Consider the following 13,518-nt stretch of genomic DNA (forward strand, 5'->3'; position numbering starts at 1 on the left):
TTTTAGACTGGTGGAAGGAAAACATCCAAAATGCAAAGTGTTTATTACACTGTCTATTTGCATTTGTAGATTTCAGTATATAGATTTTTAAATGCTGTGAATTTACATACACCAAACTTTAAAGGTTCGTAATATATTCTGAATGGTGTATGAACAAACTGGCCTTTCCAGAGGGGAACAACGCATGTTAATATCTATTAGTTCGAATTTTTACACTATTCACCTGTGGGGTCTTGCCGTAAACCATTACCAAAGTTACAGCACCGTGGTAAATGTGTCTTCTTTGTAGAATTTTTCTCTTTTCATTGGATTGGTGCACCTGTCAGTAGAGAAAAGAAGATGGATGGTGCAAAATCTTGATGAAAAGCCGCAGCCTTAGCCAGGAAGTTGAACATAGGTACATTGTTCAGCTTTCAGCGTGACAGCATCCCATAGCGCAGTGCCAACAGAGCGAATAGTGGCTGAATGACAGGAAGGACAACGTCTATGAGTGGTGGCGTCAGAGTCCTGACTGAAATCCTCAAAAAAATCTTAGGAATGAGTTGAATTGGACAGTCCATCAACAATTACAATGCATATTTGTGTAGATACAGTAAATAAAAAAAAGAGAAAATGTATATGAATAAATATTCCCTACTATTCAAAAGTTTGAGGTAGGTTTATTTTATTTTATTTTTGTCTCTTCTGCTTACCAAGGCAGTATATATTTAATCAAAAATACATTAAAAAAAGTTACATTGTGGAATATTTTTGCATTGTAAAATAACTGTTTTCCATTTAATATATTTTAAAATGTAATTTATTTCTGTGATGGCAAGGCTGAATTTCCCTTTAATGTCACATGATTCTTCTAATATGCTGAATTTGCTGCTCAACAGTTGGGGTGCTTAATAGTTTTGTGGAAACCATGATGCTTTTATTTAATTTTTTTTTTTAGGATTCTTTGATTAATAGAAAGTTCAAAAGAACACCATTTACTTGACATTGAAGTTACTTGTACTTACTGTCTCTTTTCATCAATTTAATGCACCCTTGCTGCATATTTCTTTAAAAAAAGTACAGAATTCAAATTTTGAACATCAGTGTGTATATGCATATATAGTCAAACCAAAATTTGGTTTAGAAAATAGTAATAAAATATGACAAGAACTCAGAGTTAAACTGTGTCGGAACAAATTCATCTTGATAATGTCGCTTTGATAGAAAGGTATGTAATTAATTACGATCAATCAAAATTTAAGACAGCTGTTAGTATGGCTATTTACACAACTATTAATATTTTGTTGACCAATTACCAAGCAATGCTTAAAGGTTGCATTACCAATTAAAGAAAAAATACTTCAGTCAGTCAAAGTGTCTAAGTTTTTGGTCCTAAATTGGATTAATTTTATTGGTAGTCCACTGTTAATTCTTCATGGTTAATCTGTGAAGAATGTTGGGGTGTATATGTCACAGTTTACTTTATTTTGCTATCCTCACTTACATAAATGAACTACAGTGTCCTGCACCCACTAGTAAAAAAAAGTATATATATATATATATATATGAAAAATTACATTGGGTATCTGAATTTTTGGTTTGCTGTACATCTATATACATGCATTAGTTTTTTTTCTCTTTTGTTTGTGTGCTTTACTGTCTGAATTCATCAATAATTTGAAAGAGAGAAGAGACACGTCTTATAATAAAATAAAATAAATTAAATATAAAAAAAAAAAGCTGGCAATAATTTCCTGGTGATTAATTCAAAGTTTAATGGTATGTCGCTGAAGGAATTTCTTGTTGTAACACTTTATATCTGATGAAAGAAAATCTCTGTCTTGCGAATCATCTCCCTCTCTGGAATTCTTTTGTCTGCTGTGGCTTTAGTCAGGAGTGACTTGAGGTTGATAGCTGCCATGTTTTCAATCTTTGTGAACAAAGAGAGGCTCACCTTGAGCATCAGGTGACATCACAACTGAGCACACCACTGTCAGCGGCTTTATCTGTATAGTGTTATGCATACACCGTAGCAGTGTTCTTGATCTTGTTATTTGTTAATTGGACAAAAATACATTTGTTGTGAGTCTGACACCGGATTTAATTAGTGTTAAACCAATTAACGAGGCAACACATCCCTCCTCAGCATCTGGTCTAGAAACGTTCAGCCAGGTGTAACTCAGAAGTGCAAAAAGGGTTGTATTACTGCCTTTTTGGGAATCGCATATCAAAGCTCCTGTGAAACCTGAGATAGCATTGTCACATTCATTCCTTTAGTGTTCCCTTCTTAAGGAGGACTTAAGCATGAGGGTTTGCGCTTCTGGTATTCATGTTGAATGTGATGGATGGCTTTCGTGCATTCATTGTACACATGAGCTGAAAGCGTCCTTTTTTAGTCCCATCCAAAATAAATGGTGAAATTTCTACTGGAGCCTAACTTCAAAATGTCAAAATTAATAGTCTTTTTCAGTTATTTATAATTTATATTTGTGATAATTATGATGAATTACAGAGCTGAGTAGTAGCAAAGATACAACACAAGAAAGTGGGGGGGGGGGGAAATAATTAATGGTCTTGACAAATATGTGAATAATAATGAAAAACTGCTTAAACCAGCCTTTTTTCAGTCTAGCTGATGTATTATCACTTTAACTTACAGCAGACAACATTTAAACAATATATATTAAATAAATAATATTATTATTTAACATAGATGAGTAATGTTTAAGAACAAACTTTGAGTTGGTTTGAGAAGGCCTAGCCTGAAAGTTTGAAGCAGTTGTAAAAGTAGGAAAGTTGATGTTGCTATCATGATTTAGCACATTGCTTACATGATTTTGCATGCTGTTAGCATGTTTTACCTTGATGAGCTTGTTGCTTTTATTTTTATAGGCTGATTACAATGTTACTAGCGTGTTGTTAGCATGATTAGCAAGTTAATAGCATGATTGTAGCATTATTAGCAAGTTACTAGCATGTTTATAGTCTGATTAACATGTTGCTAACATGTTTTTAGCATGATTAACATGCTACTAGCATGTTTCTAACATTATTAGCTTGTCGGTAATTTGTTATGCTAACAACAAGTTAATAGAATGATTCTAGCATGATTTGCAAGGTACTAGCATGTTTATGTACTGATTAGCATGTTGTTAGCATGATTTGCATGTTAACATGTTTCTAACATGATTAGCATGTTACTAGCATGTTGTTAGCATGATTAGCAAGTTACTAGCATGTTGCTAGCATGATTAACCAGTTACTATCATGTTGCTAGCATCATTACCAAGTTACTAGCATGATTAGCATGTTACTAGCATGTTGTTAGCATGATTAGCAAATTACTAACGTGCTGCTAACATGATTAACATGTTTAAACCAGCTGAAACCAGTTGATTCAGTAAAAAAAAACAACTCAAAAAAACAGCTAAAACCAGCCTTGGCTGGTTGTCTAGTCTTAGCTGGCTTAAGGTGAAATGTTTCAGCTGGGTTTTAGCTGTTTTTAAGTAGGGATTTGTTGAGCTTTGCTATAGCAATAAAGAGCTTAGATGCACCATATATCTCTTTGTATAAAAGTTTTCACCCCCTCAGTGAAAGTCTATGGGATTTTAGCTGGTTTTGATAGTCTGGTTTTCAAAAACCGTAAGCTAGATCAGTTAGAAAAGATAAAGCAGTCTGAAGAAAGGTCTGAAGGTCTGACCCGAGTTTGATGGTTGCAGCTTTAAAGCTCTAGGAGATACTAAGTTTTGGTTCAGAAAATGAAAAAGAAGCAGCAGCTTATATAGCTTTTTCTAAACCAACTTAATAAAGTAATTTAAAATGTATTTAAAAACATTTTAAATAAATACTAGGCTTGACTAACTTGATGACCAGTTAAAACATCTGAATGCCAGATTTAAACCAATGCAATGAGGAAAATGGCTTGGTCGAGGTTTGATTTTGATTTCATGTTAACTTCAAATTAAACTGAGAATCCTGTTTGTTCTCCTTTTAGCTATTCCAAAGGTAGTAATTGACCCACCACGACCTGGAAAGACCACGCCAAGCAACAATAACAACAAAGGGGGTAACAAAATTCCTGGCTCAGACCAGAAGAGGACCACAACAATCAGACCACCAGTGACGGCTAAACGGATCTCACCTACAATAATCACCACCACCACCAAACCTCCTCCAACCAAAAAAATCACCCCTCCTGCCAGAGTCCCAGCGACCACCACCCGAAGGCCTCTCATCCCGACACGTAAACCCCCTGTGGTGGTGACAAACAAACCTAAGGTCCCGCCCCGCCCGCAGCCTACTAGAGCTACTACAAAAGCCCCGGTGGTTACAGCAGTTGTTCCCATTATCCCAACACGCAGACCTTTTACACCGTTTGTGACACCAGTTGATAACAGCATCAAAGACATTACCCAGAAACAAAGAGGCGACGTTCACAGTAAGTAAATCTGCTTCAGTATTATTCAGATTCAGACACAATTTCTCTGCCTTAAAGTGGAGTCACATTAAAGGAGAAGTCCACTTCCAGAACAAAAATGTACAGATAATTTACTCAACCCCTTCTCATCCAAGATGTTAATGTCTTTCTTTCTTCAGTCGTAAAGAAATAGTTTTTTGAGGCAAACATTTTAGGATTTTTCTCCATATATATTCTCAAACAAAATTCCTGATCCCTTGTATTCCTATTACAATGACTAGATTTCCCTTGTGGAAAAACAAGGGTAAATGTGAACGCAGCTTAACTGTAGAATATATATGTACTGTACATGGGTGTCAAATCCTGCTTCTGAAGCACCAGTGTCCCATAAAGTCTCTGAACTGCCCCAACATACTTTTTTCAGAGTTTCTAGTAATCCGAAAGAACTTGATTAGCTGGTTCAGCTCTTTAATTAGGATTGAAGTTAAACCAGAGGTGTACAATTCTGGTCCTAGAGGGCCTACGTCTCAAAGAATTTAGCTCGAACTTGTTCCAACATATCTGCCTGGAAGAGTCTGAAGACCTTGATTCAGGTATAATTAAGGTTGGAGCTCAACTCTGCAGAGATTTGGACCTCCAGGACCAAGATTGGACACCTCTGCATTAGTTGGAACAATCTTAAAGCTTTTTGAGCCTGAACTGACCCTTTGCAAAGACCTGCCTCCCTTAGGTACTATTGCTACGTCCATCAAGCCATGGCGCTGTTACACAGTGAAAAATACATTGCAGAGCAAAGAGTACACTGACAACACACTGACAGACAGTCTCAGCTTTCAAATTTTGTTGTTTTTTTAAGAAATTCAAACAGTAAATACTATTTTGTGTCATGACAGATCGCTTTAGCACCTCATTTCAAGCGGCACGTGAACCGATTGTCTTATCCTCTACAAGTTATAGCACAAAATAAATATGAATGAACATCAGAACATCTTGTTTTAACCATGGAAAGATGTCAGTACACACCATTTTTCAAGTTCAAGTTCACCAACGTTAAGCTACTCTCGTGTCTGGTTTGTTTGTTTGTTAGACAAAATGGCAGATTCTGCATCATAATTGGTCAGATCACCTGTCAGTCAAACTCCCGCGAAGGATGAGTTGAACCCGAGAAGCAAAACCATACCAATTTTCGAAGATATTATTGCTTATGTGCCAAGTTAATGAAACAAAGAATTAAACATTTAATTTCAGGAGATTTCTGGCGTTGTTCCATGTTCAGGTCAATTGGAGCTAGAAAATAGCTGTTGTGGGAGTTTCCAAGGTAGCCGCCAAGTGAACTGACTAGATTTAAAGCCCTTTTGTTCACTTAATGTGGTCTTATGACGTGATCTTACGGCCTTTACACATACTTCTCTGTGAAGACTCTACCATAGGGTGTCCTGTATCATTTTATGATTCAGAAGCATGCTCCCAAGTGCCGCCTCGGTGCACTCTTTGCTGAGCTTGCACTATTCTACGCAACAGTCCGTATGGTGTTTTGTAGCCAGTGTGTGAATTCAGAGGAGAACCGCTGAGTGCATCATTTGGGACTGGGCCATGAAGGCCTTTGGATCTGTCTAAGAAAACCATTTCCAGACCCAAAGGACTTTGTTGTTTCCTTCATGTTCAAAAGCTTTTTTGGGCATCTCTTGGGCTTCCCACAAGGCAGATTTTTCAGGGAAGCAAATTGCACCCCAAAGCCTCCTATCTAGATGACAGCACCTAATGAAAACAGAAGACACACCTAGAGAGATTACATTACCAGTCGGCCCTGCCTCAGGACATAAATCAGTTACCCTGCACTGCCTTCGAGGGCTCAAATAGGCCTAATAAATAATGATGCCTCTGAAAATAACAGTGGGGAAATAAGGCAAATAGACTCCTAGGGATGAAGTATAATTATGTCTACTTAATCAATTAGAAACAATAACAACCATGTCAAAGGTTTACAGCCCCAACATGAAGACCTGCAGTGTTTGGAAACAACCCTAGGGTGAAGTCAGTTTACTACATGTTCTTATTAGGTCGAGGATGGGCTGCACATTGTGCTTTCACAAGCTTGAGGGATAATTGAAATCAATAGACTAATCACAGACCTGACTTGCTTCCAGCTGTTATCCAGCCATATATTTGATGTACACACACTCGCTTGTCACCAATCCTCCATTAAGTCTGTATTTTGGTTATGGGTTAAGGAATTGAGAGGATAATTGTCTTGTCTCCAACATTTATTTGTTTCAGTTAAGCTAGAAGGTACAAGAAGCTGTGCAAGCCATTTAACAATTTAAACAATATATATTATTTGTGAACTTATGTTCACATATTCTTTTTAACAGTTAACTTTTAACTATTTTTGATTTTTTTTTTTTTTCAGATCATCAGTCATCAAAGCTCAGTAAACATTGGTCACAGATTTACTTTAAATTTCACTAAACTTATTACTCACTAAAAACTTCCAAAGGTCATGTTTTCATGCAATTTTAAGTCTTATTTTAATGTAACAAAGTGATTATATCAAAATGTGTGCGTTTTAAAATTAATTTTCCCATTAACGCCATTATATTGTTAATTCATACTGATTCACAAACGTGGAATGCACATAAACACGAGGCGGGATTTATTGCATGAACCAATCACAGACGAACATAATCCATATCCAATCATATCGCAATGGAGCATTGCCTCCTCTCACATGACTTTCCCCCATTCATTCTCAATTACCCCTCACTGAATGCTTTAGGAGGTCAGTTAAAACTGAATGGGCTCAGGGGAGGCGAGAGAGACACGGATTGTAACTTTACCTGCTGGTGTCGTTGTTGGACAATGTTTTTTTATTAGAAAAACTAGTGATTTATACATTTTTTAAAAATGTTATATATTGTAATATTTGGCATTTTTATTCTTGCACTACAAATATTTTTCTCATCCAATATATTTGATTTTCTCCCTTCTAGTACCACGAAATCACGGGCAGAACAATGTGCTTGATATAGATTTAGACATTGAACTGGGCAACACAGAAGAGGAGCTGAAGGATGACCCAGGTAAGAGACGACTGCTTTTATTTTGGTATTTGAGTGTTTGATCATTGCTGTAGGCTGTAGACATATTGAAATATACACACTGTACTGTATGGGAACACAGTGAGACGGCATATTTGCAGTTACCTCACAGGCATCTTGTAGTTATTTAATCTTGATTTATAGTGTCACTCCAGTTGAATTGGATCAGTGGTGAGAGGTGAACAGCTTTCATTGGTCTTCATGAAAATACCCACGCTTCACTGATCCCTGTGGGAAATTCAAGAATAGCACACTTCTGAGTTACTTTTCATTTAGCAGTTTCACTTACGCGGCTTGCAAGGGCAGTTCCCCTGGAGCGATCTGTTCAGTGTGTTACTCGAGGCCATGATGATAATAGAGGATCCTAGTTAATGGGCATCTTGAATTAAACCCGCAACGCTGGGAATACCAGCTTAGAGCCCTCACCAGTATTTTGATTGTTTGCAAACAGGGTGTGAAATTAACACTCGCCACCAACCACATGCTTTACTTTGTTATCTACCAGTGTGGAGGGCGACCTGTAAGGCACTTACATCGGTCAGAACAGACCGCTTATGAGAAGAATAATCTTTCTAATCTTTTTTTTTTTTTTTTTTTTTGCTGTTCTTTGTATATTTCTGATATCGCAACATTACTTCTGACTAATTATGTGTATTTATTCCCAGTGTATATATATGTGACACTAGACCGCAAAAGCAATCTTAAGTAGCACGGGTATATTTGTAGCAATAGGCAAAAATACATGGTATGGGTCAAAATTATTGATTTTTCCTTTATGCCAAAAATCAAAAACTAAAGATCATGTTCCATGAAGATATTTTGTACAATTAATATATCAAAACTTAATTTTTGATTAGTAATATGCATTGCTAAAAACTTCATTTGGACAACGATGAAGGCGATTTTCTCAATATTTTTATTTATTTATTTATTTTTTTTTGCACCCTCAGATTCCAGATTTTCAAATAGCTTATTTATTCAGCTTTCAGATGATGCATAAATCTCACTTTCAAAAAACTGACCTTATGACTGGTTTTGTGGTCCAGGGTCATATATGTGGATTACATTAATTCTGAAAAAAAGTATTCCTTTAAACTAGCAGATTTGTACCAAAAAGTCAGCTAAAAAAAGTAAAAGACCTTGCAAATGGAACAAATGCGTACAATTTAGGTACTAATATGCACTTTGTAAGGGTAAATAAGGTACAAATGTATACCTTTTGAAAATGTGCCCTCTTAGAGACAGCTTTTGTACCTTTCTTCTGAGAGTATGCATTGCTTTCAGAATGAATGAATAAATAAATAAACAAACAAGCAAATAAATCAATTTTGGTAGGTTAGAATATTCTTTATTCAATAAAAAGTTAAAAAAATAAAATGAAATGAAAATTAAATTATTTATGTTAAATTATTAAAATAAAATTAAATATATATATATATATACATATATAATACAAAATAAATAAATAAATAAATAAATAAATATATATATATATATTATATTTATATAAAATAATACAAAATAAATAAATATTATTAAAAAACAAATAATAAATTATTATTAATTATTAATATCTGATGTGTCTGGAGATGCCCAGTTTTGTTTGTTTGATAAACTGCTTATGAGTAACTCACACTGAAAAATGAAATGCTTTATACTTTATTGATAACTATTTATATGCAATTCTTTAAATTTTATTTAATTTAAATTTCTCATTTCTAATATTGCATTTAATTCTTGTCAGCTGAATTTTTGAGCAACTGTGATATTCCACAGAGACCGGACATCTGAGCTGCTCTTTTGACCACGGCCTTTGTGGATGGATCCAGAGAAGAGAGGGAGACCTTCACTGGGAGACAACAGCAGATCCCTCAGGTACTGACCGTTTTTCAGTATGTTATTTTTATTTATTTATTTATTTTTTGTTTTGTTTTGTTTTTTGTTTTGTTTTTTAAACAAAATGTTATTGGGTCAATGACAAATTAGTCTGTCTCAGATGATAAAAAGAAAAATTCATTAAAAAGTGCTGTATGTGCCAAGTAATCTTTGTATTCATGTTTAATACTATGTTTTTTTTTTTGTTTTGTTTTGTTTTTTTTTTACTTTTTTTGTTTTGTTTTAATAAACCTTCATAATGTATTCAAAGCATTTTCTTTTAATAAATCTAAAAAGGTCAAGTGTGGTAAATAAAATTTCAAAAAACAAAATTTCAAAATTAAATCTCTTAAAGGCTTTTTTTTTTTTGCAAATATCATGCTTTCTTCAACCATTAATCTTGATATCCTGAACTAACCTTTCCATGCAATTTGCATATAATTATTTTCTTTTTTTCTTCCTTTTGGCAAATGTCATGCATTTTTGAATCATGAATTTTGAGGACATTTATAAACCTGCTTTCACACCTTTACATACAAACTCAAATATATATAATGGCATGTTATGTAAAAATTGTAAATGTAAATTTTTTTATATATTTAAGAGACTCCTTGAATGTCTACAGAGGTCCTCTTTGTGATGTTATTTCCTGTTTTATGAATAAATTCACCTTTTAAATTCCCGTCAGGTGGGCGGTACCTGACGATCTCAGAGGGCGGAGAGAAGCGAGGTGGGCGTGGCGCTCAGTTGATCCTCCCCCTGACCACGCCCTGGAACGAGGGGAACCTGTGCCTGGCCTTCAGACACAACATGGCAGGGCACCACGTAGGCATGCTGCAGGTGTTTGTCCAGAAGGGACGGCAGCACAGTCCTGCCGTCTGGGGTCGAACGGGAGGAAACGGCTGGAGGTCGACACAGATCACCATTTGGGGCAATGGGCTAGAAAGTGTAAGTGTCAACACCGAATAACTACCATCACCATTTGAGAGCAGGTCAGCTGGAAAACAGCGATGGTGTTTTGTGATTTATGTCATTGCAGGTGGTGGTGAAGGGCGAGCGACGGAGAGGCCGCAAGGGCGAAATAGCTCTGGACGACATGAGTCTCAAACGAGGTTCCTGTCAGGAGGAGCACAATCTGAGGAGACTTTAACAGCAACAACACCACCAACAAAGACTTTTAATGCCAGCTTTACTCACGGGACTCTAGGAAGACGGACACCTTACAGAAAGGGACGTGACTTCCTGTCAATCCCAGTACGGTTATGGTGCGCTTCCTCTGGCCTTGCTCAGTGGCTACAAGTGCATGTTCCAGCTCAATACAGTGCTGCAGGGATGACATAGTTTTGTAGGCCAAATTCTGGAAATGAGTTAGCGTCTATCAGGTTCAATTGTCCTGAAGTTTGTGTTTTTTAAATAGGTTTTGATTTAAATCCCTGGTTAAACACAAGCTTGAGATATACATGTTTTATTCTACATCAAAATACATCAGTAATACCCCATTTTTACTTAAAGCTTCTACTTTTCTTGAAAAGGCGATTGCTAACAAGTCTAAATAGAGCTGCAGACATCGTCAGGGACATTAAATGTCATCAAGCCGATCAAACTCATCTACTCGGATGTCGCTTATACTGCCTCATTGTGTTTATAAACGCACTCTTACAAACTTTTCTCACTTCAGGGAGAATGTTTTTAAATAAAGACTTAAGAGTTGTTAGAAGTGCAATGGTGGTGACGCTGAAGTCATGTGACTAGGGGTGTATCCGAAATGTGAATCCCTAAAGGCACGGAAAACGAATAAGGCGTTCTACGGAGCCACTAAAGGGACATGGTTAGCTGCTTACTAGCTGTAGCCTGGTTCATTATAAAACATAGAATTTCGCTTGCAACATAAACAGAGTAAAGAGAGATGACTGATAGGACGATGGCGAATGATTTTCAGATCCTGAGCACCACTGATAAGCATCTAATCTTGTAAAATGTGTGGTAACTACTGCTGCTTCGTAGTATGGGAGTGTTTTCACAACGCTCGTCAATTGACCATATTGGCGGCACTGAACGTAAACAATGCCACTGAACCGAACAAAACTTGCATATTTTGCTGATTATTGCATTATTGCCATGTTTTGGGCTCTACTAATCGGTTGGACCGGAAAAAACATTTAAAGTACTATAAACTGCCAGAAGTTATAACAAATCAAGGAGAAGAGTGCAAAAACTGCCTGAGGGACAAGAAGTGTTTGTGGTTGGCCAAACTGAACCAGGATTTCCAGGGCAAGAATCTTGACAACATTTGTGTTTGTTCTTATCATTTCCAGTCAGGTAGATGAAATATTAGGCTAATATCTTAATTAATACTGCTTGTTAGTATCTTTACCACGTATGAACTTAAGTTTGTCAAAATATTGCAGCCTTTCCTACTTACTAAGTCCTTCTCTGTATGATTTAACAGCTTCCGTACCTTTTTTACCGTGGTTAAAATAGCATAAATTAGCACTACAACCTATTCAGTATTACATTTACCGTGCAATCCATGCTGTTGTTTACATCGGAGTATCGCCGATATAGCTGCGCATCCGGGTCTCCAAAGTGAAATTAAAACGCAATTAAAAGCGATTTCAATTTCACAGCATATCAATACCAGCTCCTTGATGCCCGCAATTTATATACAGTATAATTTCCCAACGATATAGATGCAAGAGACAGCAATGAATTTTTTTTTTTTTTCTTCCAGTCTCTCCTTTATTTTCTTGAAGTGATTTCGTAGTGCACGTCGTTTCCTGTCAGAACACGGTATTCGGATTCGTAGACTTCTGGCTACTTAATTTAGGCTTCAGAAGCTGTGTTCATTTGTGAAGATTATCATGAGGGTGATGCTAACTTCCAGGTTGGCCTACAAAAATCCATCATCACTGCAGCGCTCTATTGGATGAGATGTCTAAAATGTCCGAAGTCTGAAAATATACTTTTGTATATTTTAATTTTGTAGATGTAAAATTTGTCTCCCACTTCAAATCTTTGTTTTGAACTGTCGAGCAGACGTCGTCATGCCATTGTAAATGCAAGTTGCCCTGTTTAACTGTTATTTACCTCCCGAATGATTATGATGTCCTTTCAAAACCTCTTTTTTTAAATTCGGCAGAAGTGCTTTGTTAACCAGCTAATCTGAGTGACGAACTATTTTTGGTGTATTATTGTAAATGTATTCATACATGTGTATATATATAAATATATTTCAAATATGCTTTGTAGGTGCATATATAAGTGAATTCTTCATCGTATAAGTGATGCAGGACAATGTTTACATCACACGACCCAGTTTTGAGTATTTTATTGATGTATATTGTTAAGTACAAACCAGTAAACTGTTCCGAATTTTACTTATTAATGGCTGTATCAGCCATTCTGTATGATCATCACAGCCATGGTTAACCTTTAAGACTATGTGTTGAATATGAAAGCTCTTGGTTTGATATTCTGATGAAGCAACGATCTCCAAACATTAAAAGGTGTGAACTTAAAATATACGTTTTGTATTTTCTTGATCTTGTTGGGGTATAACTTAAACATATGTAACTTCACATATATTAATTTTGTGGCAATTCAGAGCAGCTTGTTCAGTAATGAATGTCAAAATGATTGTTTTTGACGTGTTGTTTTGCACTCACAGCTTTACAAATTAGCAAACAGAGGCAATAATTAACGAACTTGTCTCTATTTGAAGAACTGGCTAGTCAAATTCAATTAGTGACTCCGTTCGGATTGTGCAATTAAATGATTTGTCTATTCATTTTACTCCCGGTGACGATAGTTGCTCAGCACTTTACATTGTCTTTTTGAAGCAATATTTTATAATAATATGCATTGATAATATGATTAATTTTGAGCATTATTAAAATGAATAAGCTTACAAAATAACAGGTCTGTATGCTTTTGAGTAAGTTATATTATTATGCAAATCGATCTGTGCAGATGCTGTTTAGCGTTTTCACCCCTCAACACTGCTTTTGTGCTGAAACAATACTGTTCTGTCTAAAAACATTGGGCTCCATTCATGAAATGTGCAGAACAATTGTGTAAATCGTTCAAAAAACCATTCTTGCATAAAATCATTGCTTCAATTCAATAATGATTTGCACGCAAATTTGCTCT

At 35.9% G+C, this 13,518-nt stretch overlaps 1 protein-coding gene across 6 annotated transcripts in view; it reads left to right on the forward strand.

Annotated features, from left to right (window-relative positions):
* Positions 1-12,889, forward strand: part of npnta (nephronectin a) — a 65,022-nt gene extending 52,133 nt beyond the window's left edge. For all 6 annotated transcript variants that reach the window (XM_051107265.1, XM_051107271.1, XM_051107296.1 and 3 more), the window contains 5 exons: positions 3,974-4,417; positions 7,387-7,476; positions 9,271-9,369; positions 10,058-10,317; positions 10,409-12,889. In XM_051107265.1, coding sequence (XP_050963222.1) covers positions 3,974-4,417; positions 7,387-7,476; positions 9,271-9,369; positions 10,058-10,317; positions 10,409-10,519 — 1,004 coding nt within the window. In that variant the 3' untranslated portion in view covers positions 10,520-12,889. The remainder of the gene's footprint in view (positions 1-3,973; positions 4,418-7,386; positions 7,477-9,270; positions 9,370-10,057; positions 10,318-10,408) is intronic.
* Positions 12,890-13,518: the final 629 nt, after the last annotated feature.

Source organism: Labeo rohita, chromosome 1, assembly GCF_022985175.1.
Source record: "Labeo rohita strain BAU-BD-2019 chromosome 1, IGBB_LRoh.1.0, whole genome shotgun sequence".
Taxonomy (NCBI): Eukaryota; Metazoa; Chordata; class Actinopteri; order Cypriniformes; family Cyprinidae; genus Labeo; species Labeo rohita.